The sequence below is a fragment of the Cnephaeus nilssonii genome (assembly GCF_951640355.1).
Source record: "Cnephaeus nilssonii genome assembly, chromosome: 13".
NCBI lineage: Eukaryota > Metazoa > Chordata > Mammalia > Chiroptera > Vespertilionidae > Cnephaeus > Cnephaeus nilssonii.
Window position 1 is genome coordinate 6967985 of NC_137084.1, and position 27032 is coordinate 6995016.

Sequence of the window (27032 nt, forward strand, 5' to 3'; positions counted from 1 at the left end):
TGCACTGACCACCAGGGCGCAGCTCCCGCGTTGAGCGTCTTCCCCCTGGTGGTCAGTGTGCATCATTGCGACCAGTCGTTTGATCGCTTAGGCTTTTATATATAGAGATTATTGATTTCAGAGAGGAAAGGAGAGAGCAAGATAGAAACATCAATGATGAGAGAGCATCACTGATCGGCTGCCTCCTGCACACCTCCCACTGGAGATCCAGCCCACAACCCAAGAATGTGCCCTGACCGGGAATCTAACCATGACCTCTTAGTTCATAGGTCAATGCTCAAACACTGAGCCAGCCTGGCCCCTGCTTTTCTCTTAAACTGAGTGGCCAAAAGGTCTTTTCCACCAGAAGCAAAGGAGATCAGGGCTCTGAGAACTCAACACTCAGAGACTGAAAAGGCTTTAGAAATGCTGAATTAACAAATTCTACTTGAAATGAAATCCTTGTGGGAGAAAATCACCTGGATCTTTCCTTCTTGGATGCAGTGAACACCGGCCAAATTGTTTTAATTTCCGAATTTATTAAAATGATTAACCTCAATACTGCAAGTGCATGTACAAAATATTTGTAAAAAATGTTTTTAATGAAACGTTAAAGAACTTACCTCAAATGCTGAAAAAGTCCTTTTTTCATTCTTTCAGTACAAGGAATACATTGTATCTCAAAAGTATTACAACTCAGCAAAAACAATTTAAAACAGTAGTTTGAAAAATGATTGAAAATTGAATACATATATTTCTATGATCACTTCCTAATTCTTACAATGCAAAAGTCTTTACCAATCATTGCATAAGCTCAAGCTAAGAGTTTTATTGAATGAAAGTTTTATTGACCTCTTCCAAGAGGTCACCAGAGTATGGGTTTCGCCATCCCACATAGCAGAGCCAGGACAACATAACAACGGAAAGTCAGCTCCTTGGAAGGCGCCAGCGGTGACGGCCAGGCTGGGGCACACGGACTCCTGAGACAGTGACGGCTACCAGGTGTCACTGCTCAGACCATGGGAAGGCCAGCCTCAAAGGACAAGGCTGCAGTACAGTAAAAACTAACATCATAAATAAGTTACTGAAAAGAAGCTTAAGAATGGAGGAAAGTGGGAAATATGACATTTTATGACTTCTCCCTTAAGATGGGAATCCCTGTAACGGCTATGGTTGGTATTCCAAGAAACAGTTCAAGATGTTTAAGTTATTGTTTAGTCTACAAAACACTCCAATCGAAGGTGGGGATGAGGTGACCCTCTGCCTGCGGGGGCTTTCCACACGGGGTCTCAGCCTGACCTACCCTAGTGGCGCGAGGATCGCGTCTACACAGGGACACCGTGAGGGTTGGACTGTCTGTCAAGTGCTCCGAGGACCTTGGGACAGGCCTCGGGGCCGCCCTGCTGGCGCGGGAGGCACTCTAGCTGAGCAAAGAGGCAGAGTGTGCGCCTCGTGCTGCCCCATCGCTGCCTGAGGGGTTGAACTGCATCTTAACATACAGGGGGCGACAGGAGACTACAGAAGTAATGCCTTGAAGGAAGTAAGGAAAACACACTGCTACATTTAAAAAACTTCCATGGATATTGTTAATTTCTACTGGGAACCTACTGGCAATAGTGTTAAGGAAGTGAATTTCCCAGAATCTGGGAACTGGGGGAATCAATTAGGAATGACAGTGAGCACAGAGGTTTCTCCAAGGGATTCCATTACCTGCAGATTCCTTCAACATTTAAAACAGGGGCTCCCTTTCCAGACACTACGGATCCCCGGACTTGGTACATGGGAGCACTGTGTGTCGGAGAGTACACGCACACGCTTCCCGGGAACAGAGACCCGCTGGCTCAACGCCTGCTGCAGGTTCACGTTCCCCAATTGTCTGTCCAATGATTTATAAAACAACCCAGAAAAAGGAAAGACTGGTACTGAACATAAAGTAGTAAAATTTCGTTCATTAACTTACTTAAAATTAATTTATCTTTTCAAAGTGCTTCAAAAACAAATTAAATCTGACTCTTCTTTTTGTCTAACTGATAATATAGTCAAAAACTCTTCGATATTTTCATACATAAACTAACATAAGTCAAGAACTCCCACTGATGCAGTGCTTAAAACTATGTATTTATAATTTCCTATTTTATTGGCATGGATATTTCTAAACTTAAAAACCTTCCTGGTAAGTTCTTTTAATTTCTTATGACAAAAATTTCTCACAACACACAAATATTTACAACATATACATTGTTTTCAGTTCTTTACATTGAATTTTAAAGACAAACATTTTTATAGGTTACCACAGAACAAAAGCTGTGACTCATGTTTTTATTTCATAAACTATTATAAGTTAAAGTGAATAGAGTTTTTTAATATTCCTTGTAGCATTTTACAAGTGCAACAGAAAACTTGAAGACCCAAATTAAGATAGCTGTAGTTCATTAAATGTTGCTTGTTGTCATCACATTGTTCACAGCAAATTTTTGAAAAAATAAGCACCAATCATTCTTGCAAAGAACAATTTTATCTAAAAGTATTGAAAAGTGTTAAATACAAGGTCTTTAATTTACACGACAAGCAATAAATACGCTGTATCGAAACTCATCCTGCACACTGCTACCCTCGTACATATAATGTACTGAAAAGTTGGCTGTCACGTATGGGATTGTACTTTAAAAAAAAATAAACCAATTTGACTCCCAACGGATGGTCTGCTATTTAACCAAGGCCACACACAGCATACCTGGCTAGCAAACAGTGTGGAACTGATCAAACTCCAAGGGGGAACATCTAGCAAATAAACCAAAAAGCCAAAGATCATTGCTGGTGATATTAGCATAGACTAGAAAACCTTAATATGCTGCTACTAGGGTTGGTTTAAGTTATTGTTTAGTCACATATTAAAGAGCCAGTTGATGCTCTTACAGTTAAAAAAATTGTGTAGCCACATTACTGTTTTCAACGTCGTGTGGAAAGTTGCTATCACTGCAGTTTGCTGAGCCTTTACTTTACAACAGGGCTTTCCCTCTAACTCGGAATTGCACGTAAGGAGGCTATTCAAAAAGTACAATAAAAATGTGCACAAATCAGACTCCAGGTAAGTCAGTACGCTGTACACTTTCTACGTGTTATGCCGGTAAGTGAAGAAATGAGAGAAGTGCTGCCGCTAAAATGTTTCAGTTGAGGAATAATAGACTGGAATTTTTTATTTTTAAGTAGTTTATCCCAGGTCAAATAGAGACCCAGAGCTTATGCGTTAAGCCTCAAAGACTGATCTTCTCTTCTCCTGGAAGAAATGTCAATATCTATTGAGTCTTTCCCAACTATTAGCCTCAGTCGCTTGGCTGGAGGAAGGGGAATAAAGTCATCTTCAAAGTCATCGTCGTAGTCGTCCTCCTCTTCGTCCCCCTCGGAGGAAGAGGAGTCGTCCGTACTGTCTTCCTCGTACTGACTGTAGTCATCGACCTCCACCTGCGACTCCAGGAGAGAAAGCGGGTCTCCGCAGCACACCCCGTTCTCGTGACGCCCCTCTACACACGGCCCCCGACCCTCCTCGTCCCGTTTGAGCTGGATTTTTAGTTTTGTGGCACTGCTGCCCGGTCCTGAGTTAAACCCGTTATTAAGCTTTGCTACGTAGAGATTATTATCGCTTTCATGGTCTTTGCTTAACTTGATGCTGATTTTGGAAGAATTCATCCCATCGTTCTCTGGGTTGCTTGTCTTGCTGCTGCTGTCGTGACGCCTGCGAAGAGTCAGTTTGGGGATCCCGGAGTTATTCTCCAGGATTAACTGCGCGTCATACCGTGTGATGCGCCTCTTCTTTTTGCTTTTCGCAGTCCTGAAGCCGTCTTTTGTTTTGAAGCTATCTGATGTCACCACCGAACCATCAACAGGCGAAGGGGCCCAGTCCATGTAGCTCGCGGGCAGCCCCTCCGAGCCGCTGTGCTCACCCTGGTCGGGGAGGGACCCCGGCACACTGGGCACCACACCGGCTTTCCCAGGGGGACCGTGCTCCGGAGTGGACTCCCCCGCCTTTGCCAACTGTCTCACAAGCTTCCCTTGCCGTGACTTCTTTTTTGCAATGCTGCCGTCACTCGGACACTTCGCCTCCCCGTTGTGCGCAGAGTCACGCACCAGTTCTTCTTCTTCCTGCGCCGCAGGAGGCGGTTGCTCGCCACTCTCTGGGCAAGGCTCAGTCAAGCTGCTTTCATAGCCGTCCGATGTATTTGGTTCAAGCTTGATGTCAGAGGGCTCCTTCAAAATCATTCTCGTCCGTGCAGACCGCCTGGTTGTGTAGGTGCTGGGGGCGCCCTCCCCTGGCGAAGGGGCCCCTCGCCCCGAATTCTGTTTGTGCTCTCTTGCCGCATGTCTGGTTAAGCACCCACTAGCCACTGTGGCTGGTATTGGTCCCTCTGGCTCCTGATCTTTTTTCATGGGCAAATTTTTATATAGAACTACTTTAGGCTCTTTAAGGACTACGTTTCCCATCTCGAGTTTTCCTGAAGCACTCTTCTGCTCCAGCCGTTTGCAATGATTCCTTAATTTTACCTTCGAAAGTAAAGGCTTTGCAGGCTTTTTCAGTTTCTTTGGTACCCTGGAATTATTTATATGAGTTAGCTTAGATGAGGTAGAGTTGGAAGAAGCTGGAATTCTTGACATAGATTGCCTTGTTAATGTTCTGCTCTTGCTGGTCTTTTTCACACCAACTGAAGATTTTCGGCTAGAAGCTGCAAAGTTTAAAAAAAGAAAGAAAGAAAGAAAGAAAAAAGATGAAAAATAGCCTTGATAACACAAAACAGTATCCAAAACCAGACTCTCGGCCATGTGACGTTCTGTTACACAGAACATGGCAGACAGACCCAGTCTGGTTTCTGCCTGCGCATAAGCTCCCCGCACTTTCCCTTCACATTCTCTTCTTAATTTCAGCCTCTGACTCATAGAGCATCTATTCCCATTTGAACTGGGTGTTTGAAGAGCTCCTACTACCAAGTACCTAGATCTCACTCTATGTATGTCCTTAATCTATCATGATACTGGTCCAAAATAAGTATTTCTTTTCGATTTAGTATTTTACCATGTAAAAGATTTGAAGTGGATCTAAGGAAAAAAAATCATAGTTTTATTTTCTTTCACAAATTCTTAAAACAATCATTTTAAATAGGTTTCTAAAATCCAACTACTCATTAACTCAGGAAAAAGATTACAAAATTTAGTCAAAAACTCTAAATTTTTGGGCTCAGAGACAAATTCTATTCCAATGGTTTCAACAAGAGATCCGAGGAACCACATGTATCCCTGACAACCGCCCCGAAGAGCTGCCTACCTTAACCCTCTCCCTGAGGCGCTGGGCGATCAGCAGAGCGCACCTGGCCCGTCCCTCCCGTGTCTGCTCGCTGCCCACAATCACAGAGAGGGAAGAAGCATGCTGCCAGAATTACTCTCAAGACCAGGGGGTTCCAACTTCCTTCCTCTGGACAAGGACACAGAGAAGCTGGGATGGTCCTACTGGGAACTAAGGTGACAACTGAAGGGCTTTACAAAAGGCTTATATGTGACAAGTTTAAGCTACGCCCTGAGACCTTGCCACTGTCCAGCTGCCATCTCTGTTTTCCTTTGCGTTTACCTTTGGACCTACACAGTGTCTTACATGAGTCAACTTCTCAGCTTTCCACACTCCCCACCTGAAAACCTCATCCCATCAAAATACCCCTTTTCAATCATTCACAGAGAAGCTAAGAATACCAAACCACCACCATCTCTCATCAGAAAACAAGGAAATAGAAAACAACGAATGTGGGTAAGTCCAGCACACTGCCCAACAAAGATGGTCCCTTACTACATGCCTGAAGGTTGCCAGGGCGACTGCTGTTCCTTCTGCTTGGCTGAGCAAGTAAGTCACCATTAGTTAGTTTTTATGGAGAACAAGAATGAGTAACAAGCATTCCAAGCATCACACCCCCAAGAATGGAGCTCTGTACTCAAGACTGGCTCCTAAATGGCGTTGTACCCAAATCAGCAAAATTCCCAGAAATGAGGCCCACTATTTTTTGAAGAACAGTATTAATTTTGGATGCCACTCCTTTTGAGAATGTGTATATGAACTGGAATTATACAGAACTTGCTAGAAATGATTTTTAAAATATGAGGATATTTGGGGAATTCTTCAGCTAAAGAATTTCTGCTTTCAAGGCTTCCTTCAAGGTGGAACTGGTAGAGGTACTTATTTGCTTATTTTTTAAAATGTATTTTTATTGACTTCAGAGAGGAAGGGAGAGGGAGAGAGAAAAAAATATCAATGATGAGAATCATCAGTCAGCTGCTTCCTGCATGCTGGGGATCGAGCCCTCAACCCAGGCATGTACCCTGACCAAGAACTGAACCATGACCTCCTGGTTCATAGGCCAATGCTCAACCACAGCCACACCAGCCAGGCTTGATGTGTTTACTGATGTAAGTCCACACCAGCGTTCTGTGCTCAGCTTCCTCCGAGTTGGCTAAGTGGTCCTCGCCCAGCCTGACTCTTTAAGGACTATTCTATGACCAAGCTTAGTGGTTCTCAGCCTATTGTTCCTTTTCCCACCCCCCTCTCATTTCACACCTGCAATCAGCTGTGCTCTATAATCACATATACGCTGCATTCTCCACAGCGATCCCCCCGAAATCAGGATCCAGCCTGTCCCTCGCATGAGAACCTTGGCCAATCTCTGACCACCTCCAGGTCGTGAAACCCAGTGAGCACTTTCCGCCCTCACCTTCCTTTGCAGAATGATATTGCTGACCACTCCTTTTCCTGGAAAACCCTCTCCCCGCCGCTGTCCCAGAGAACACTCTCCCTCCACCTGCCCACACGGACACCGCATTCCTCAGGCCTCTGCTGTCCTAGGCCCTTGAAAAACCAGTCTCCTGGTGATAAGCACCCCCACCCCCTTCCTGAGCCACTATCTCTCACCTGATTCTCTCCTTAATCACAGACCCTACCACCAAATACCCGCTGGCATCCGGATCTCCCCGGAGGCTGCCTCGTAGCCCCTTGGTGACATGCTTAAACTGAACTTGCCATTAAGTCTCATGGCTGCTTCTCCGCCTAAGTTCTCCACTTTGGCCAATCACCCCAGAAACTGGGAGGTCATTCCTGACGCTTGCTTTCCTAACTGCCTCACCCAATCAGCCACCAGGTCCCGTGGAGTCCATTCCTGGAATGTCACTGGAGAGTCTGCCTCTCTCCATTGCCAATGCCACAACCTCCTGCCTGAATGAGGGCAACAGCTTCCACCCTCCTTTTTTTTGGTCTCTCCTACTGCTTTCCCAACACCCCATTCTCCACCAGGCGGACAGAATGATCTTCCTAGAACCCATGTCACTTCTGGGATTTAAACCTTTCAATAACCGAATGCTCTAAGAATCAAATCCAAAATTTTAAGTTGTGCTCACATCCTTTCTTCCTACCTTCAATTCCACCCATGATAAGTCCTACACTCATCCCCTTATTGTATTTTAAAATAAAAGTCCCACTGCTTTGAATGTGCTTCACTCGGCCCACTTCTCACCCTCTTGGAATTCAGCGCAGGAAACACTTCTTCTCCCAGGGAGCCTGTCCAGACCGTCTACATAGGACAGGATACTCTTGCTCTGTCTCCCGCCACACCTGAGTCCCCTTACTTGGACACTTATTTGAAGCCATTAGATGAAATCTCATTTTATGGTGATTCTGGCGCTTGCCTCTCCTCTTACACCCCTCCTTCCCATGGAATCCCTGTTAGCTGACCACAGCGAACCACTCACAAAGCACTTGGGTGTTTGTTCTCAACAGCTCAAAATAGACTATTTGATGCTACAACTTGTTTCCCTTACGTTTATGTATTTATAGTGTACTCTCATTTTGTCTAAAAAGCATGATCTCATCCAAAGTCCAACTAAAAAGTGTGCTTACCAAGTCTAAGGTCAAAAAGGACATAAGCAAGCTGGGCAGAAGTGTGAGCAAAGTGGCTGAGACCAGAGGGTAGCAAGTGCCAAGGGCTCTTCACTGTCCCCAAAGGGTCACACTATCCTTGGGCCCTGTGAGAACATCAGCAACAGAGGGTGAGGGAGGCCCCAGGGGCAGACCAATAAAAGCCCATCAGAGATGAGGCTTCTGACGTAGGAGGTAAGGTGTGCCTGTGTGGCCCTGGCACCAGCACTCACACACCAGGCATGACTCTTCCCTACTGGCTAGGACAAACCTCAAATGCATAACCTAACATAACTTTGGGTGAAAATACACATTCTTTATTATATAGCAGGTGCGGGGCAAATGGCCACCTTAGTATGATCTCAATGATAACAGGCATTTTTTGGAGTAAGAGCTGTTACACTATGAAACCGAGCTCACGTGGACTAGTGTGCCTACGGTCGTCCATCTGCTGAGTGGCAGGGATGGGATTTGAACTGAGGAATATGGTTTAAGATCCCAACTTGTTCAGCACTGCCTCTAAGGTAAGCCAGTCCCAACTCGTGGGTAAAGAAGCCACACACAGCCCCAGAGTCATTTCAGAGTGTCCTCAAAATCACAAGGCAGCCCTGCCTGGGCATCAAGAATCGCAGGCAGATACAAGAGCAGCACAAGAACCCCAACGCTCCCTGAGTGCCAGGGCTGCGTCCTCGCTCTGTGCTGGAGAAGCCCAAGGAGCACACAGTCAATGTGAACCCCCCGAATGTCAATGAGGACCACACACAGCTGACACCTTCAGAACTCGAGGAGCCAGCATCCTCCATCTTATGTGACCAACACAGACTGGCAGCGGCTGCCTGGACCAACCCTGCGGGCTCGGCAGAAAGGAGAGAGAGAAGCAGTGAGCCACCCCCTACCTCTAGGATAGGCGATCCTTAGTTAAGATAAGCTTACTCCACTGGCCAAGTCTTCTGGGTTCTGCACCGACCTGAGGCATTTGCAATGACACACATTCCGTATCACAGCACTGATTGTGGGCAGTGGCCCACCCATCCAGGCACAAGGACCTAAAAAATGAGAATCTTCCAATAATGGCACAATTCAGGCATGTAAACTGAATTTGTGAAAAGGATTTCTCACCCGGCTGGTGTGGGTCAATGGTTATGTGTTGACCCATAAATCAGGTCACAATTTGATTCCCAGTCAGGGTACATGCTTGGGTCGTGGGCTCGATTCCCAGTAGGGAGCATGCAGGAGGCAACTGATCAATGATTCCCTTTCATCATTGATGTTTCTAATTACCTCTCTCTGAAATCACCAAAAACATACTTAAAAAAAAAAGAAATAAAATACTTTAAAAAAAAGGATTTGTTTCCTCTCTGTAGATGCTAAAGCAAAGAGGTTGTGGCTCCTGAGACACCTTTCAAAAAAGGATCTGGCCCTGGTAGGATGGCTCATTTGGTTGGAGCATCACCCCACATACCAAAAGGTTGTGGGTTTGATTCCAGTCAGGGCACATACCTGGGTTTCGGGTTCGATCCCACATCAGGGCATGCATGGAAGGCTACTGATTGATGTTTCCCATCTCAATGTTTCTCTCTCTCTCCTCCCTCCCTTTCTCTCTAAAGTCAATGAAAATTAAACATATCCTTGGATGAGGATTAAAAATTTTTAAAAGAATCTGAGTGGAAGGAATAATTTTTCTTCCCACTAGGCAGAAATGTTTAAGAATATACACACTGCTCAAGGAAAGCAGCTCCTCCATCAGCCACTAAATCCCAGACAAGCTGCAGAATCCAAGCGGGCAGCTACGCAGGGAGAGTGCACTCTGACCCAGTGGACACCACCGCCCTCAGGAGAAAGGCTCAGGCGCTCTGGCTTTGCAACCAGCTGCGTTAACAAGTCTTCCCCTCACACGGTTAGGAGGCTGTGTTTAAGACACAAGCACCCAAAGAAACACAGCCTAAAAGAATGCATGGAAGAGTCTGAGAAAATACTGTGTGAACATAGCTGAGTTCACTTACTCCAGTATGCTGGCCAAGGAGGTGACTGGAGTAAGCCTGTAACTCCTTTAGAGCACAGAGCACACCCACCACACTACCCTCAGCCAGCACACTGACTCTGAAGCAGTCAGTCAGTCGTTCTGCAGAAAGTAGCTGAATGAAGTCAGCGCCCCCCATCCACAGCCACCGGGAAGTGAGCGCCTGCTCTGCAATGCTGACATTACAGCTCAGAGGGTTCCTGTTCCCTCTAAACTTCAGAAAGTGGCTCTGCGTTGTTACTTGTGCCCCTGTCCTGTCCTGGATCTAGGGCATGAGCTCCCCGAGGGAGGGGCTGAGTCTCCTACATATATGTACCTCTTCAACTACTACCAGGCTTTTAATAAGTACTAATATTTAGTTTGTTAAATATTCCGATGGTCACTTAGTAATATACTCAAAACCTTCGAAAGATATTTGTATTCCAATCTTTTAAACTAAGTGGTGTACTGAGTTCAGAATCTATGCATTAGAATTATAGTTAATGCATAAAAACACAAAACACCCCCACGAATGTCAAGAACCAGTTTTGACAATCAATGTGGACAGCACGGTGGCCGTCTCCACATATACGTCTCACAAGGAACCAGACTCAGAAAACAAATAGTGATTGTGCTGCATTTATTATTAGAACCAATAGTCCACAGTGAATGACAGACTAACTGCTCTTTTGTTCACGTTGGACATTTTTATAAACCGGACGATACACAGGATTACTTTTACACTAAAGAGGTCACGTGGGGCCTCCGACTCCCAGCAGCAGCAGATTTGGGAATTCATGGCAGTGAGCTTTGCCACTGTGGGAGACATCTTCCCTTTTCTTTGGGATTTTCTGCATGGGAGGGGAGCACCGGTGCTGGGTGAACACGTGTGAAAACAGGGAGAAGAGCCTGAAATAACGAGACCTCAGAGGACATCACAGAGGCACTAGGAAGTATCTGTGAACATTCAGTGCCAAAAACTGGCATACTTTGGGGATCACCAAGCCAAAACTTGCGAACTCAATGCCTGTCAGACATCAGTCGGACTGAAGAGCCTACTATTTGAGTGGAGCCAGAGAAAACTGGCATCACCCAGGTGAAATGCAGCCGCAACCAGAATAGTCCCAGGACTTCCAAGCTCCATCAAGATGACGTGTTTTCTTCTGTTCGTTTAGGCTTTCTTCTCTTTCTTTTCTCTTTATTCTTCATTCTCTCTTTTTCCAGTTCCATTAGGTCTTGCGCCCCCTTCCCTGACCTGGTGTCTTAAAGCTTGCTTCTTTCTCCTTTCATCTTGCTACTTTTGTTAGTGGCTAATATGTCATAGCACAGTGATATCTAAAATGTTCCTTTATCACAATTAAGAGTCTGGTAACTAATAACTTAGTAAATTGGGTCCATTCATTTTGAAAAAAGACAAGTAGTAAAAAGGCGGAAACCGTGAAGCCAGAAGCTATCACCTCCCCAAGTCCATCCTCCACCCTAACAGGCTGGCTAGGCACAGAAACACGTATGTGCCCGTAAGATTCCACCCCGTCCCGTCTTCTCGGAAGACATAATGATAGAATTATGGTGAAAGTAACACCTGAAAATGTTTCTTTCTAACATACATGATGACCCTGGAACACAAGCTGAAGAATGTAATATCCAGTTACCAAATATTCAAGAAAAGCAGGCAGGTCAGTCTAGATGAGCGCATGGAATCTGGAGGCCAACACAGCCTGCTTCTGTGGCAAATCATTTCTAGAATCTTGCGATGCTGCTGGAGTGCACGAGTCCCAGGGTTTCTCTCAATATTTAAAAGATCAAAACTATGGAAACACACTTTAGAAAACAAATTGTGTGAAAACACTTAAGAAAAGATGCTTATCAAATCTCCCTTACTTACTTGCATTGTGTTTTTCCTGAGTGGTATCTGCATCAGTGTTAGAGCTGACAGATTGACTGTCTGAATTTTTGCTGCTGTCACCTAACTTTTTAAGCCTATTTAAACGTTTATCTGTTTCTCTGAGTCCATATTTGCTATTGATAACAGGAGCAGGCGCAGGCAGTCCCACTCTGGATTTAAAAGCACCAGTTCCTCGTCTGAAAGAGAAAACAGCACACGTCAAACAAATAGCGTACTTACTAACCATAAGGTCGGCTGCCGAGGGCTCTGGGCCACATCAGATCTACAGATGTGATGAACTGATGAGGCCTCAACCATCACTGGAAATTTACCAAGTCTAGGACTCTCAAAAGGAATTAAGTATATATATGCAGTCAACAAAAAACTCTAAACTTAAAATCACAAAACAAATTGTTATGACTATAGTCAATTATTAACTGCCCATGAGAAACCATTGAACCCTATAGAATTTCATGTGTAGATAACTAATTCTTCAATTTCAAAACTGGTTGGTGCAATAGTTAGGTCTAAATTGTGGCTTAAATAACCCACCTGTTAATTATATTCTAGCTTTTTTTTCTGCACAATTTAACACTACATCACTGAATATTGAGAATTAAGGAATGAAAAAAAGAAACCAGAGAATTTCCATAAATGAGGCATTACTTAGATAGAACTGAATGTTAGATACAAATTCTAGCTGACATTCTGTCTAAGAAGGCTAGGCTGTATTAATGCAAGTCTCACTTTCTGAACTATAAAAACTATTAAATGATTCTTTAAAATTAGTGAATTAAACATAAATGACCACAATCCTATATAATAAAAGCCTAATAGGCTAAGTGTCTGGTCATCCATTCAACCATCAAAGCGTAATATGCTAATGGTATGCTAAGGCCACTCAACTGCTCACTATGATGTGCACTGACCACCAGGGGGCAGATGCTCCAACCGGTAGGTTAGCTTGCTGCTGGGGTCTGGCCAATCGGGACTGAGTGAGACGGGCCAGACACACCCTGGAGCACTCTCACAGTCCCTCCCCAGCTGGCCAACCTCCCGCATCCCTCCCTGGCCCCAATCGTGCACCGGTGGGGTCCCTCAGCCTGGCCTGTACCCTCTCACAATCCAGGACCCCTCAGGGGATGTCGGAGAGACAATTTTGGCCTGATCCCGCAGGCCAGGTGGAGGGACCCCACTGGTGCAGGAATTCGTGCACTGGGCCTCTAGTTAAGTTATAAAAATGTTACTAAATGAGACACTAAAAGACTTGCTTTTCCCACAGGATAAGAACAATTTCTAACCTGCTCTCACTATTTGTATTGACGTAATTTTTCTAAAGGGTACTTCCTAAGAGTTCCTAAACTTCCCAAAGGAATCTAGTTTTGCAAAGCTTTGCTTTATTCAGTGTATAAAGAAAAATTCCTACCCAGCTCTATTCAAAAGAATAAGTAAATTATATGTTAAGAGGTTTTTAAAAAGCACTCCTATTGCACTTAAGAAGTGAGAAGTCTCTTTGGCTAGAACTGCCTTGACTGGCTGGCCCTTTACTGGCCTTCGCTTGTTAAGTAAAAGCTATATGACAACAGCTTCTGACCTGTGACAAAATCCTGCCTGCCCTCCTCTGAAAGCGACCTGGCCCTGCTGAGGTTCCCTGGGACTGATCTTTCAGGATTTTCTCCTCCAAGAAATCAGAGTGTTTCACTTTTTGCTAAAGGACAACAACAGTTTTATTTTCTCTCCCCACCTTCTTACCTTTTAATGCTAGGGAGCACACACCCAAACGTAATGCAGAAACTATTTTTTATAAGTAATGTAAGTATTTTTGCCTTCTTCAACTTCACAGAATGGATATGGAATTGTTTTTATTAATGCTTTTGTAAAAACAACAAAAAACTTACTGTGGGACTGCCTCAATTCTTTTTTTCAAAAGGTGCATTAGAAATCCTCACTGAGGCAGGCAACCAATTACACTCCACCTCACCCCAAAATATATTCAGAAAGTAAATCCATAAATCCCAAAGGCCATTTCATTTCATATGGACAAAGAAAGTAATTATTTTAAGATATTCCATGCCTTTTTACCATAACATGCAACATTTCTGGTTCATTTCTAGAAAGATGGGCCACATTTAAAGAAACCTCTACTCTTCATCTGCTTCTCCACCACCCTCCCTTTTTCTTTTTAACTTAGGAAAGTAATACATGCTTATGCTTGCTGCAACAAGCCAAACAATCCTAGGATATAAATATGCATAAAGCAGAAGTTGACAGTATTTCCTAACCCCTGGAGCCCAGAGCCCGGAGGTCCAGTGCTAACCACCTGCCAGCACACCAGCTTCCACTCCTTTCCACGGTCTACACCCCTCCATACACTGTGGGAGCCCTCCAGGCAAACAAAACCAGCAGGGCAATGCCATACATCCACTAAACCATGCACAAATTCACTGGCATTGAACATATGTTTTAAAAGTTGTACTTTTTACATAAACATTCCATATTCTCCCCATCAGTGATACTAAAACCTATGGGGTATTTTGTTTTTGTTTGCCACCATGAATATAGCTGCTATACTGCTCTTGAAACCAAATCCTTACTAACTGGTGCTCATATTTCCATAGGGTAAATTCTTCCATATGGGACTGACTGCCAGGTAAATAGATGCACTTATCTTTTGACACATATTGCCAGATTACTTTCCCAAAAGATTACAGCAATTCACAGCCCTAGTAACATCGTGCCTGTTTCTCTATGTCCTCACTAGCAGTATACAGTGTACTCCTTAAGTTTTGCCAATTGATAGTGAAAATGAATACCTAATTGTTGTAATTTCCTTGTTTGTAGCCATCATTTTCTGTGCAGCATCCTCCTCACCTTTCTTTTCTACTGGAGTTTGTTTTTCCCTTATGAGCTTACTTTACTGGAGCTTTTTGTAATTATAATATTAATAATATTAATTCTTTGCCATACGTGTACTTTTTCCCCTCTTCAGTTTATCATCTGTCTTTGACTTACTTTCAGCCATTCAAGAACTTTTGTATTCACCATTTCTTGTCTTCTTTCAAAAGAATTCTACTTCCCCAAGGTTAGACATATAATCTAAATTTTAAAATAGTTTTGCATTATATTTTAAAATTTACCTTTTTTATTTACTCCTATATTCCCAGCATCCAGCTGGGATTGATTTTTACATAGTGTGAGATGGGGCTTAGCTTGGTTTTCCTCCAGACACACGATGAGTTACAGCTGACCCTTGAACAACGTGGGGGTTGGGGCGCCACCCAATCTTGCAGTTGAAAATCCACATATAACTCCTTCTGCCCTCCACATATGCAGATTCCCAATCACAAATCGGAAATACTGCACCATCATACTCATCTCTCTTTCAGGACTCGCTTCATGTCCTCTTACCTACTTGTCCATTTCTGGGCCAATATCCATCAAGTTTTGATCACAATTATTTCATAGTAACTTTTAATATCTGTTAAGATAAATCTCCCCTAACTCTATTTTACAAAATTTTTCTTGGCTATCAAACATACTTTCATATAAGCTTTACAATAATTTTGTCCTTCATTAGATTTTATTCTTCAAATTTTCTAGAGTGAAATTCGTAGTACTTATTAGAAACATATTACAATCTCTATTGTGTCAGGATGGTTACAGCCCAGACACATGCATCCAGTGCACCCAGGACACTCCACTTGTGACCTCAGCATCTTGTTAAACATTCTGTCCACTCTCAACTCTTCACTGGGCCACCTCTTCTCACCCTCATGCCTGGCACTGTGCTAGTCTTGTTTACCTTGCAACTGTAGGCCTAATATAAAGTACCTATTCAGTTAACAATTGAACGAGTTCCTCTGACTAGTGTCATCCTCTCACCTAACTGGTGTTCCTGAGAATTTAAAGAATATTCATAGTCACCCTTTCAGTCAAACTGCTCAAGGAGTCTGATTTAGCATGTCTACTGTTCTGTATATTAGGCCTTCCCACTTCGGAAGGACTTGCATGTTTCTCTTGTTCACACTAAGCCTGTAGAGTAGGTGGGATTACCACTATATGACCAGTGAGAAACGGAGGCTCAATAAAGAGAACTAACCTACCTAAGGAACATGACGATACGTGCAGTCCTGAACCAGTAAAAGAGCTGTTTCAGGGCTGGTTTGGAATCCTGAGTGTGTGGTTTCATTTCCAAGACAACCTCCAAAACCTTACTAGCTTATCATTTGCTTCATTCAATCATTCACTTAGCAAATATTTTTTAAGCACTTATTATGTGCCAGGTGGTGTTCTGGATGCTGGGAACAAAAGGAGTAAATAAAAAAAGGTAAAAATGCCTGCCTTCTTGGAGCATCTATTCTAATGGGAAAATAACCTATATTTAAGTATTAACTGTGTACAGTTCTACATACTTTATGTGAAATAACTAATTTAATTCTCACAGCAACACTATGAAATAACTTCTGGTATTATTCCCATTTTACAGATGGGTAATTAAGATACAAGAGCACCTAAGTTGCCCAAGAAATCATAGCTAATGAAATACAGTCACAGGATTCCAACTCAGGCAGTCTTGACACAGAGCTCAGGCACTTACTTAACTGCTACGTTATGTCATCTCTATAAAATGATTTTAAAGCATTATTCAACTATAATTAAACTACTTCAGGGATTAAAGTGTCTTTCTGTAGACTGGTCTAAGATTCAACCAATGCATACACCATTTTTTATATAGAACAAGATACGTTTTATACTCCCACCCTCAACACAGGGGAAATGTCTGGCTACCCAGGAAGAAGAAAATTGGGCTTCTAGTCTGGCTGCAGGGTGGGTGTTCTCAGTGGGAGAAGTAGCACTACCAGATATCTTTGCTCATATTTGCAAACACAACATGACGTGGAAACTGTGAGGGCTCTGAAGCTAGGCTGGTCTGGATTCAGCACTTAAGTTTCTGCATTTGCAACAGGGCCACATTACTACCTCTCTCTCACAGGATGGCTGTGAGGACTGAATGAGTCAAGGTCAGTAGTGTCCAGGGCAGTGCAAGGTACGCGAAATGGGCTCAACAAACGTAATGGCGCCTTCCTGCAGCACCACCCAGATAAGCTTGGGGAGCTGCCCCTGTGACCTCCTGAATGCAGAAGCCACTCCAATGAGCCAAGGCAGATCTGGGACATCTACAAGGACTCCAAAACATTGATGGTCATACAAAGACGTTCCTCGCTAAGTGACAGAACTTAGGAATTATGAAGAGTATGTGCATAAAAAAAAAAATTCCAGAGGACACAGCTTGATGATACACAAGACTATGTCAGGGTTTTTACATGACTGTCAGCAGTTGAACTTCACTTGCAGGGCAACCCCATCCTGGCTGTGGGTGTGGGTGTGGGTGTGGCTGTGTGTGTGTGTGTGTGTGTGTGTGTAAGGTATTTCCCATTCTCTATTTAAGCGCATTTGAATTCTGATCCATTCATAAGAACAGCTGGTAATAATATTAAGGGTCAGGTGCCAGTGCCCTTGAAAGTTAAGGACCCTTTGATTTTGTTTATGCATGCTACTGGCTACAATGCTCTAGAATGTAAAAGACTATTCCTGCATTTAAATAATGAGGAGATAATGTGATTTCATGCCCATGATCATCAGGTGGTTAACAGAATGGAAAAGCTGAACATCTTACTTAATACTTTACCTTTCACACGTGTAACACTCGCAGAACTCATTATTTTCTCCAAAAAACCCATCTCCATAATAACAAGAAATTTCTTCTCCAGGTTCAATATCTCTCAGAGCCTTCACACATGCTGTATCTCGACCAGTTGACACAAACTGAAATAAAATGAACTCATTAAGAAACTCGTACCTAAAGCAAAAACTAAATACTTGAGATAGAAAGTTTTTATGCTTACCTTACAATTAGGTCTGCAATCTGAAAAATGTCCAAAAATAAAGTCAATTAACTGTAGATAAGATCTGAAACACGAACAATTACAGAAATCTGAAATAAGCTTTCCATGTAATTTTACAACCTTTGATAGAAGTTTATGTTTTCAGTTAAACTACAGGAATATTTACTTTAATAACTTGGGGCGGGGGGTGGGGGGAAGGGGGAATCATATTCTTAACCCTACTTTAAAGGAAGATGAAGTCTTACTTAGATTGCTATGCCATTCTAATTTTGAGCAGTACCGCCCAACACTAGTGCCGATACCTGAGAAATAGCGCTTACCGTGGTTTATAAACGCGGCAGGGCCGAGCCACAGCTGAGCACAGTTTTTCCTTGTGGAATACATGACACTGAAGTCGTTCTCTCCGTGTCTAAGTAGCATGTTCTCCTCAATTTCTGAAAGTTCGGCAATACAACCCACCAGTAATTCTATTTTGTCATTTCGTTTCCTATTTAAAATATGTGATGTTAAAAATTACTAGTAATTATAAATAAGAAGGCTTCTTTTATTAAAACAAGCCTGTCCAATAAACATCCACGTATTGAGAAGACCCAGCTCTGCCTATTTTAGCTGACTCGCTTGAATACCGACCGGGAAGCCCCAGAACCTTTGCCATGTACTTGTGCAGCTGCCTTATTCCTACCAGAGGCTGGAGCGTCCTCCAGGACAGAACTGTGTGCCTATCGTGTCTCTGAACACCCTGCAGCACCTAGCATAGTGCTTTGCAAGCAGAAAGGACTCAAATTCCTGCTGCACGGAATTCAACTTGCTGACACTGGATGAAGGAGACACAGATGAGTGTGGGGAAGAGCCGTGAGGACCCGGAACTGGGATGCTATCCTCTAGCAGCGCCATCCCACAGACAGCAATGCAGGCCAAGCACAGACTCTTCCATTTTCTAACAGCCTCTTTAAGGAAGTAAAAACCCGTGAAATTACTTTTAGCAATATATTTTAACCCAATATACCCCAAATACTATTTCAGCAGGTCATCAGTTTAAGAAATATTAATGAAAACTTTAATTTCATATGGAATCTGGCATGTGTATCACATTTACAGCACTTCTCAATTCCGACTTGCCACATTTTAAGAGCTCAAGAGCCACATGTGGTTGGTGGCTACTGTACTGACAGTGCAGCTCTAGGACCGAGATCTCAAACCTCCACACCCATTGACACCACAGGGAGCCATGGGAGCTGGCAAGCAGGCCTATCATCCCAAGAAGATGCACTCACTCACACACACACACACACACACACACACCCATCGAGCCTGAAAGTAATGCTCTTTGCCCTCCATTTTCAGGCACTTGACCCTAAAATTTCTACTATAAAATATATTAGGGTGGTATATGAAAGGGGCTACATGTTTCTTTTGGGAGAAAAGGTAGGGAACAGGCATCAGAGGAAAGAAGATCTAACACACAATCTCTCTTTTCCATATGGCTGTTACCGCTCTAATGGAGCTCAATGTTACTACTTGTATTTCAGCTGTATATATATATTTTTTTAAAGCAGGCAATGTGTTAAGAAGTTTCCACCTGTCAACTTCCTAGGACCATGAAGGCATCATACCCAACTTTTCTTCCAGGCCAGTAAAGGACCAACTCCAGAAGCCAGGCTGTCCACCCTCGGCCTCCCTAACCTTTCAGTAGCCCCGTTACTGAGCAAGGCACCCAGATCCAACCAAAAGAAAACAAAACACACTTCAGCTTAGACACAGAATCTGGTCAGCTCAGACTTCTAATTCTAAACAACAAAGATGGGAGTAAGGAGCCATCAATAGGCCCTGGTTGCTGGGCCAAGGCACTGGCCCTGCACTGGCTCCTCTAGGTGAGCTCTGGTTTCATCCCTTCCATGACTTTCTTAGCATCTGAACAGTAATTTAGAGAGAATTTTAAATAAAATTACTTTATGGGTTTATACTAGTACAATAGTTACCACTCTTTCGTTGCAACTATTTTGGCTCCATTTTGTTCTGATGAGTATCTATTACAAGGCAGTATTTCAAATCCACTATCAGTTGCAAACATTCTCAAGTAAATGAACACCTAAAAAAGAAAAAATTTGACATTAACTTTATAGTAAACTGTTTGTCCTGCTAGACTTCCATAGAATTATAAAAGCAAACCATGAACAATATAAAAATGTTGCACTTTTAAAATACTTTGTTAATATTTCAACATTTCACATATTTGAGTACCAAATGGCAAGGCCATGTTACTCTAAAAGCTCACAACAAATTTCACTTCTAGATGACAAAGTTTTCTCTTTGGATAGTCAAAGGATCCTATATGTTATTAGATCTTCATACGATTAGTTTCACAAAAAATTGATTTCAAGTTTCACCGAAATTTAGGCTTTAGTTTCCTTTATTCCTATCCAAACATATAAACAGTATTCATCTTATTAATAAACCTACATGTTCCTTGAATAATTTCTCCTGCATTTTGTTCTTGTTGAGAAAATAGTGTCGCGCCCATTCGCCGGAAGTCAAACATTTGAAGGCTTTCTCCAAGTGCTCATCTTTCTTAAAACGTTCAATTACTTCCTTCAGTTCTTCTTGCCTTCCTTTAATAGGCCGAAATCTGAACAAAATCAAGACAATAACTTTAATTATCTGCCATCACTCTTGGGCCACTGTTAAGAGATACTGAGAAAGAGATAGTAACCTAAAAACTGCCAGACAGAACAAAAGACAACAATCAATAATCTTGATAATTACTCCTCAAGTAATATTAACCACCAGGAAACATAATTTCTCTGTCTTCAAAATGCATTTTAATATTGTTATTTCACTGTTATCTCATTAACTGAGAAGTGACCAGATGATTCAAGTGAATGCTGATTCAGGCTTATTCCAGTCTGAAGGTACAAAATGGAAGACCTACAATAGAGCTCATCTAATTGTGTGTTAGAATGACAACTTTTAAAAACATGCAGAATCAAGCCAGAAGAGTGCCAGGCAATGAGCTTCAGAAGAAAGACGAAGCAAACAAAATCATGCCGCTAAAACATTCTTTATGAACAGTTAGAAAACCCCCAAACCAAGTACCCCAGTGAGTCCTGAAATACTGTACACCTTGATGTTCCAACACCATGTCAATTAATCTCTACTGCATTCAGAGAACAAAAAGAGGGCAAAAGTACAACTGCTTTATGGTGACATAAGGAAAAACAGTTGGTGTACCATTATAAAAGGCTTCTATTAATAAAATTAGCTATAATGACTTCAGCATATTACATTTCTAGTCATAAAATAACACATAATACAATCATAGTCCAAGTAAAATTAAGTTTGCAAGTCCCTCATTCTAAAGTTGTGTTCTCAATAAAACATGTACTACAATTAAAGGTACTTGGATCTTAATTTCAAAATGTCACCCTGGCAGGTGTGGCTCTGTTGATTGAATGTCATTCAGTACACTGAAAGATCACTGGTTCAATTCCCAGTTTGTGGGTTCAACCCCCCCACTGGGGTGTGTGCAGGAGGCAACCGATTGGTGTTTCTCACATCCATGTTTCTCTCTCTCTCTCTCTCTCTCTCCCCCCACCCCCCGCTTCTCTCTCTCTAAAAATCAATATATAAATATTTTTTAAAAGTCTTTTCATGTCAATTTCATTTGGCTTATTTTCCCAAATAAAGTTAAAAAAAAATCCAACCAAAAAACGGAATTACAGACTGCTATTCAAATAGAATACATTAAGAAAAAAAAATATTAAAGGCCAAGGAGAAAAAGGATTTGAACTATGCACCCTAACTCTAACAATTGAAATTGTGTACTTCATAAATCTGAAAATGCTAAAACTGAGATAAGATCTAGGAAAGGAAGCACTCAAGCAGGGTTTTTTCTAGATGAGCTATCATAATTGTATTCACAACGTTTCAGTAAAATGTTAAGCCACAATATTTTACCAAGGCTTATTTATTAGGTGCTGTGTACACACAGGTGTTGTGATGAAGTGACAGACTAGCCACTGCTCTTACATGGAAAATTTATCCAGGACTAAAAGACATACACATGCATCAACAGTTAAGCAAAGCAGTGAGAGGCAAATGCAGGTTACTATGGTACAAACTACACTATAGCACTTTAAAATATGGAAATCATAACTAAAGTGAAGATACATATGGGCAATGAGAAGAGTGTGAATTTAGCTTTCCAGAATAGGCAGGAAAGAATCAAAGAAGGGCAGGCAAAGTGAGAGGGAATTTAAGCAGAGCATCTTAAGGCTACATTCAGAGAGATGAACAGGGACAGAGGGCATCAGCTGGGCAACAACAGTAGAGGAAAGAACAGGAAGAGAGAAGGCATAACACTACTGATGACAGGGCTTCTGGAGGACTTCAGATACATTAATGCATGCTGACCCCTCCAGGAACTTACTAGCTTCAGACTCTAGCTTCAGTAAGCTCTCACAACTACTAAGCAGAACCATCAGAGAGAGTTCGAACATATCCCAGAGACGTCATGTAAAGAAATGGACATGAAATTTTATTTTCCATGCTCTATTAGTGTACCCGCTCTGACAGATAGATGAGTGGATGTCCTTTAAACAATTCAGAATGTGTTTAACTAGGATTGTCAAAATATGATGTCAAAATAGTCTAAAGATTTGCAGAATTGTGGAAGTCTGCAAACTTCCATCCAGTTATAATATTAAACGACTTGTAGATATCACAAGTGATTTTTGTCAAGATTGGGTTTCTTTAACCATTCTTGCTGCAAAGCTACACTAGGGGTGTTTGCACATGAAGGACAGATAAGATAACCAACCAGCTGTTAGCTAAGGCATGCCACTTCACACAATACAAAATATGAAATGTCAGGAAATGGATAACCATGTTTTATGCAGAGAACAGAAAAGCCAATACTAGTACTTCACTCTGAGCAAATACAATGTATAATCCATGATGTTAGTGCTGCAGATGACAGAAAAAGAACCCAGCAATATTGGTATGTCCGACATGGAACTGACCAGTGGTGGCACCCTATTTAAAATAATTGCATGGCTCAACACATTAGCAAGCAAGTCAGAGTCAGGGCTAAATTCACCTCATGTTTTAAGGACACAACAGAAAAATAAGCTGCAGACCTGGAACGGACACAGGCTATTCCTATGGGCTAAGTGCGCTCCACTTCCTGAAACCTGTTGCTTCCTACCTAAAAATGCCTTCCAGCTATCGTAGTTCTGTTTACTCTGTGTTCATGATGCCAATTTATATGCTAAAACCAACACAAAATAATCTACTCTTGATTTAGCTATATTCTGCTTTCCACGTTTCCTGTGCTGACGTTTGTTTCTGCTTTCCTGAATCAAACACAAGCAAAACTGTTACTTGCCAATAGCAAGAACCTCCATTTCACTTAAAATATAATTTACCATCAAAACTTCCTGTCACAGTTGGCTGATATAGGCGTGAAATGATAGTGAGGCAAAGGAAGAAAAGGGTTCTGGGTGCAGACAGGAAGAGGAAGAGACAGCTGTTTTCAATAACCCTACAAAAATACATTAAAATCACTAGGCTGACAGTTCAAGTCAAATCCCAGTATAACAATACTGCTGGGGAAATAAAAATTACTTAATAGCATAAGATTGTTACAACTATTAGGACCAGGCAAACAGCAATGAAGACCTTAAAAAACATTAAAATAATTTTCTATTATTGAGTAGAAAGATACCCTCTGCTCTCTCCTTCATCACAATCGCTATAAATCTTCCATACACATTGCACAAACCTCTCCTTACACCAGGGTTCTTAAAGCTAGAAGAAAATATAGACTATCTAAAACAGCCTTCTTGTTCAATACGTGAGGAAAATAAGGCCCATGAGGGCTAATTAAGGGAAGCCTTTCTCAGACTGATCTTATGTGGATTCAGAGGGCGCTCTCATGTTGTTTCCCATAGAATAGGACTTGACTTGTGTCTGCCACGGAACACCAGCCCAGAGCCCAGCCAGCAACAGAGCTGGCTGGTATTCTAGCAATACAGTGAAAGGTACTATATACTTTTAAATTTGGCATATGGGGGTGAAGTGGGGTGGCAGGGGAGGCAAGAGAAACAGGTATCTGGTATTTCCAAATCAATATGCCCCTCCTCCCTAACACAAAATTTGCTACTTTAAATAAATCAAACATTTCTTTTTTCACTTCCCACACCTCTGATGAATGGCTGCTATAAGAAAAAAGTCATTTACAATCATTATTATTAAAAGGGGCAGAAAAAAACATGAATTCACACTCCCACACACCTGTTCCCCACTCTTTCCAGGGACTGACTTCCCAGGTTTTCTTGCTATTTGGTTTTCCTGTATCCAAACCCAAGAGAGCATTGTGGCAATGAAGAAAGGCTGTAGATTTGTGTTAGCTGTACTACTGTCCCTTCCATAGCATGTCAACCAAGAGCTGACTGGAGGAGGGGGGAGAAGAGGAGGACAGAAAACGGGGAGCAAGGGAAGGAGAGGAAAAGAGAGAAAAATGCTCAGATATTTAAGATATAAAATAAGAAACCATGAGGCAACACTGTGAACACATTTCCCCTTTGAAGAAAGTTGAACTGCAAACTGACAGTGCGCAGGTGCCGAGGAGGAGGAGGCAGGCCAGAGCCACAGCTCTTTGTTCCTTCTTCACCTGAAAATAAATAACAACCAGAAACATACCTGGCTGAGTTTTGCACTCAGTGCTCAGCTAATCCCAGGGAGTGATTCCTGATCTTTGATGAAAGATTTCTCTTAAAATTACCCTGTTATGGAGTACAAGTGATTTTTTTTAAATACAACTATGACTAAGACCAAACTATTTTAAAAGGTTTGCAACATGTTCTAAAACTCATGTTTATGCTAACACCTCCATTATTTAACATCAAAGAACATCATAAAGGCTGTGACAGGTTAGCGGGCATCTTATTATTGTTTGTAATGCACTCTACCTACCTCACAGGGTTGTTGTGAGGAAAACTGTCAGATTTTGAAAAATGCCTTGAGCTCCTCGAAGGAAAGGCGCTATATAAATGCAAAAACAAACAACAACAATAAAAAACTATTTGTACAACCTGTACTTGTAATCTCTAAGCAGATTTACAATATTAGCTGTTGCAAAAATCCTTAAGACACTGGTATTCCAGTCTCAGCATGATAAAAGCTAGATGCTAAAATTCTTTCTTCCCATAGAACATCGTTTTACATTATACCGAGTTAGAAGATCTAAGAATTTCTTTATGCTTTCTAGTCAAGCACTTAATTTCAAAGTGACACTTAACGTGATTTATAAATTCATATCCAACAGTGGATAAAAATAATCAAATACATAAAGTAAAATAAAATTAGATAGTTACAGTAGTAGAAGGATGAGTAAGGACTATACAGACTGCAGTTTGGATCAGAAAAATCCCAAAGAAAAAGTGACTCTTGCATTTCTTTATAACATTATTTCCTGCTCGGCTCACTTCCAAGTCGCCCACTCCTCAGGATACTGTCCAATCTCTGGGTTCTACAGCCCCCACAAGGGGCATGACTAGAAGCACCTGTACCGGCTTTACTATATCTGTCTCCCCACTTTGATCTTTTGAAAATCAGAGGTATTACTAACAACTCTATTTTCCAGCTAAAAGGAAGAATTTAATTTTCATAATTGATAAGTCAACTAAATCTAAATATTTTCCAATAAATTGAAGTTACTATTTTGTTTATACTATTTCTAGGAATTCATGCTATAACTCTGTCTTGCTTATTAGTAAATACAGGGATCTATTAAGATGAAAACATGAGCATTTGTAATATAGCTAGTTTGGGAAATTTTCAAATCATTAAACATCTACTGTTTCTGAACACAGTACATTGAAAGAAGTTGAAAGGAGGAAAAAGAACATAAAAGAGAAAATGAAAACTGACAATCAATTACAAATATATAAACATAAAACAAAGAGACCATTCTAAAGTAGCAGACAGCGAGTATTAAAATCCAAGCTCCAAACTTCTCTCTTCCAGTCACTTTGTTTGAACTCCAAAGAGAGAGAAGCCCATGAACTAATAATTTAAAAATATATTATGGTTTATTCAAATAAAGCACTATAGATTTTCCTTATTTTCTATAAAATAATATCTTTGAACATGATGTGAGTCAACATTCTGGTAAATTCTTGCTCAAAAGATGAGCCAGAGCAGATAGTTTCATATTCAAGTAAGTCCACCAAGATTTAAAGCTTCATTAATAAATTCTCGCCGAAACCGGTTTGGCTCAGTGGATAGAGCGTCGGCCTGCGGACTCAAGGGTCCCAGGTTCGATTCTGGTCAAGGGCATGTACCTTGGTTGCGGGCACATCCCCAGTAGGGGGTGTGCAAGAGGCAGCTGATCGATGTTTCTAACTCTCTATCCCTCTCTCTTCCTCTCTGTAAAAAATCAATAAAATATATTTTAAATAAATAAATAAATAAATATTCTCTGTGTTTTTCTGTTAAAGTGCCTTTGCAATGAACACCGAGAGCACTCCTTGATACAGCACATCAACTGCTCGAGCACAGGGCTAAGGGTCCCCACTGCTGCAAAACCGACCCGGTCTGCCCAGGGGGAGTAGGACTGTCTACACCCGTGGTCGGCAAACTGCGGCTCACAAGCCACATGCGGCTCTTTGGCCCCTTGAGTGTGGCTCTTCCACAAAATACCACGGCCTGGGCGAGTCTATTTTGAAGAAGTGGCGTTAGAAGAAGTTTAAGTTTAAAAAATTTGGCTCTCAAAAGAAATTTCAATCGTTGTACTGTTGATATTTGGCTCTGTTGACTAATGAGTTTGCCGACCACTGGTCTACACCATCAACGGCTATTTTAGAAACTGTATGAGAAGAATTAAATGTTGCACTGAAAAATATGTTTTCTTCTGCATGTCTAACTTGGTTTAACCAGTTTTTATTTTAGATCCTTCAATTTCTATTCATAAAAAATTTTACATACTGGATACTTTTTAAATTTAGGGGCACCTGGATAAGGTTTTGAGTTTCAATATTTGTGTAGCAATCTGGAACTTTACATTTTAAGACACAGGTTTTAAGTGAGTGCTAGGAAACCACCAGTAAGGAGCTTTTTATCCACTTACATCACAAGAAGGCGCAGTAGGCCAGGTGCTTTAGGACCTGCTACTGCAAGAGTAGAAATGGAGGCTCTCAGGCCCCACCCCACAGCTATGAAATCAGCAGCTGACTCTTTTTTTTTTTATTGTCTAAAGTTTTACATATGTCTCCTTTTTCCCCAATTAACCGCCCCCCCCCCCCAGCCATTCCCACCCCGGGCAAG

At 41.9% G+C, this 27032-nt stretch overlaps 1 protein-coding gene across 4 annotated transcripts in view; it reads right to left on the minus strand.

Moving 5' to 3' along the window:
• Positions 1-506: 506 nt before the first annotated feature.
• The window catches only part of KMT5B (lysine methyltransferase 5B), a 49636-nt gene continuing 23110 nt past the window's right edge, over positions 507-27032 (minus strand). For all 4 annotated transcript variants that reach the window (XM_079789058.1, XM_079789057.1, XM_079789056.1 and 1 more), the window contains 8 exons: positions 24681-24749; positions 20169-20334; positions 19688-19797; positions 18029-18195; positions 17709-17728; positions 17492-17628; positions 11803-11999; positions 507-4697 (listed from right to left, as the gene is read on the minus strand). In XM_079789058.1, the coding sequence (XP_079645184.1) occupies positions 3220-4697; positions 11803-11999; positions 17492-17628; positions 17709-17728; positions 18029-18195; positions 19688-19797; positions 20169-20334; positions 24681-24749 (2344 nt within the window). In that variant the 3' untranslated portion in view covers positions 507-3219. The remainder of the gene's footprint in view (positions 4698-11802; positions 12000-17491; positions 17629-17708; positions 17729-18028; positions 18196-19687; positions 19798-20168; positions 20335-24680; positions 24750-27032) is intronic.